General features: G+C 43.9%; 1 protein-coding gene across 1 annotated transcript in view; it reads right to left on the minus strand.

The window, feature by feature from the left end:
* The window catches only part of LOC119340894 (putative Myb family transcription factor At1g14600), a 2,345-nt gene extending 906 nt beyond the window's left edge, over nt 1-1,439 (minus strand). The window contains exons 1-3 of the mRNA XM_037612794.1: nt 1,165-1,439; nt 360-618; nt 167-257 (exon numbers count right to left, since the gene is read on the minus strand). Of these exons, the coding sequence (XP_037468691.1) occupies nt 167-257; nt 360-618; nt 1,165-1,288 (474 nt within the window). The 5' untranslated portion in view covers nt 1,289-1,439. The remainder of the gene's footprint in view (nt 1-166; nt 258-359; nt 619-1,164) is intronic.
* Between the last annotated feature and the right edge of the window lie 883 nt (nt 1,440-2,322).

Raw genomic sequence — 2,322 nt, forward strand, 5'->3', positions numbered from 1 at the left:
CTATTTTCATGGGGGGCTCTGCCTCCCTCCTAATCTCCTATCAAAAACTACCACCTAATTACAATCCTTGAATCCGTAACAGCCAGTCCATGCGAGTAGCACATTACTCGATGTACACAATCAAATTAACTAACGAAAACACTTGATAACTAGTAGTTACGCCTACCTTCTCTGGTGAATTTAGCATGCCGGAGGAGTCCCACTGCAGCCGCCCTCTACTCTGCTCCCAGCTCCTGAAAACCTCCTCAATGGACGGTCTGCACAATGAGATAGCTAGCATGTTTAACAAACTCAATCATACAAACGTATAAAGATTAATTAAGAGCAGAATTGATGATCCAATTATTGGTAGTACTCACATTTGGCACGGCGGCGATATCGAGTGGTGGCCGCGATGAAACACAGCGTAAGAGGGAACGTCGATCCTGTCTGAAGCTGACGTTGCAGTGATGTTCCCATCGACGCAGTGATCTTGACGACGATTCACTGGTGCATGGGGTGGATTGCTGCTGCCGCTGCCGCTAGAGCTTGATCTGTACATCTGGAGATGGCTTTTGATGTGAGATATACTGACTCCCTTTGTGCCCATCAGCTGAAGAATTCGCTTTGGTGTTGCCTCTGCGCACACAAGATATGTGAAGAGAATTGATGTCAGCACCAGTACATCGACCGGCCTTGAAGAAATGAACTAAACATTGGTACTCTTGGTTATTTATTTATTTTTGCTGTATAGCTCCTTTTTATTTTTTCTGGACATTATTCTTTGTACTTCTTTAAAAAAATCAATAAAAATACGCAGCAGAATCCTGTTGTTTCCCTCAAAAAAGTTGTGACGACAGCACAGATGAATGGCAGAAAAGATTAATCAAAATCATTTTTTTTGCGGGGTGATCAAAATCATGATGAGTGCTGTTTATTTTTTTGCAAAAACGGCAGGTCCGCTGTCACTTATTGCCAAAGTGAGCCAATATTAAAGGAGAGATTAGAGAGAGACAGAGAGATCAAGCACGCGGTTGTGAGTGAGCATCAATTTGATGGAACGGCAGGAAGACAATATTATCATTTTTCATCATGCATGCATATCACGTGGGGCTTTCTTTGATCATAATACCTCTGAGATGCACCGTAAAAAAAACGTATGAGAAGCAAGAAGTAAGAACTAACCGTCCTGGCCGCCGAGGCAGTCCACGGCCTCGATGAACTGCCGGTGAAGCTCCTCCGTCCAACGCATCCGCGGCTCGTCCGACCGGTTGTACTGCCGGACGCCTCTCCTCTCAAATCCTCTCATGCTTTTATCGTCCTCTCCCTGCAGCTAAGCTATCCGGCCTTCAACTCGATCCGATCGGTCCCAAACCCAAGCTTTTAGTAAACACAGCTGATGATGATTCCCCAGAATAAGGTTTCAATATATATATGGAGAGAGAGAGAGAGAGAGAGAGAGAGAGAGAGAGAGAGAGAGAGAGAGAGAGAGAGAGAGAGAGAGAGAGTTTTGGTTTGGCCAAACAATGATGAACTGGAAGCTCAAGTACTATTTTTAAAGTACAAGCGTACTATATAGGGCCGATGTATGGAATGTGTGGATCCAAGGGAGAGCAAGTGAGAAAGAGAGAGAAGGCTGACTTTGCTGACCTAGTCCAGTCAAACATCCATGCTCACTTAACTTAGGTAGCTACCTAGAGAACAGAGGCCGGGAAGAATCAAGAGGAACGACCCCAAATTCGACAAAAAGTTGGCCTGTCCACATCCACGAGAGACAGCCAAGTAGTACTGAAGTTCTTTCACATATATGCGTCAACCCATCAACCTCAGACTTAATTGATTTGTGTGGGTCTCTTCCCTTCACAGTGTGACAGGCATATATGTGAACAGTTCACCCGTTTGACAAACTAACCAAGGCGTTGTCCACTTCGTATGTGAGATTCAAGCTTGTTCAACGGCTCAGCATTCATCTCAAAAAAAGTAAAGAAAACGTCTCAGCATTTATTTTCTGTCACGCTCTCTATCGCTAGGTTTGACAAACTTACTCAAGAAAACTATAGTATACTGCAACATTCGTATGGCCTACGCTAGCTCGTTGAGATGTTGATACATACTACGTACGTAGAGTTGACTGTGTTCGATAGACTTAAATTCAGTCAGAGAAGTAGGACATTAGGCTAGCTAGCTGAAATATATGTTTGAAGTCAATTCAACTCTCTGACATGCCATGCATGGATTTCCCCAGGGCAATGGGAAACCAAACGCATGTAGATGTGAATATGTATATATGGCCATTGCTGCATAGCGTGTGTGAAAGCATGTGGAAACGTACGTATGTATTTT

The sequence above is a fragment of the Triticum dicoccoides genome, chromosome 7B, assembly GCF_002162155.2.
Source record: "Triticum dicoccoides isolate Atlit2015 ecotype Zavitan chromosome 7B, WEW_v2.0, whole genome shotgun sequence".
In the NCBI taxonomy this organism is placed as follows: Eukaryota; Viridiplantae; Streptophyta; class Magnoliopsida; order Poales; family Poaceae; genus Triticum; species Triticum dicoccoides.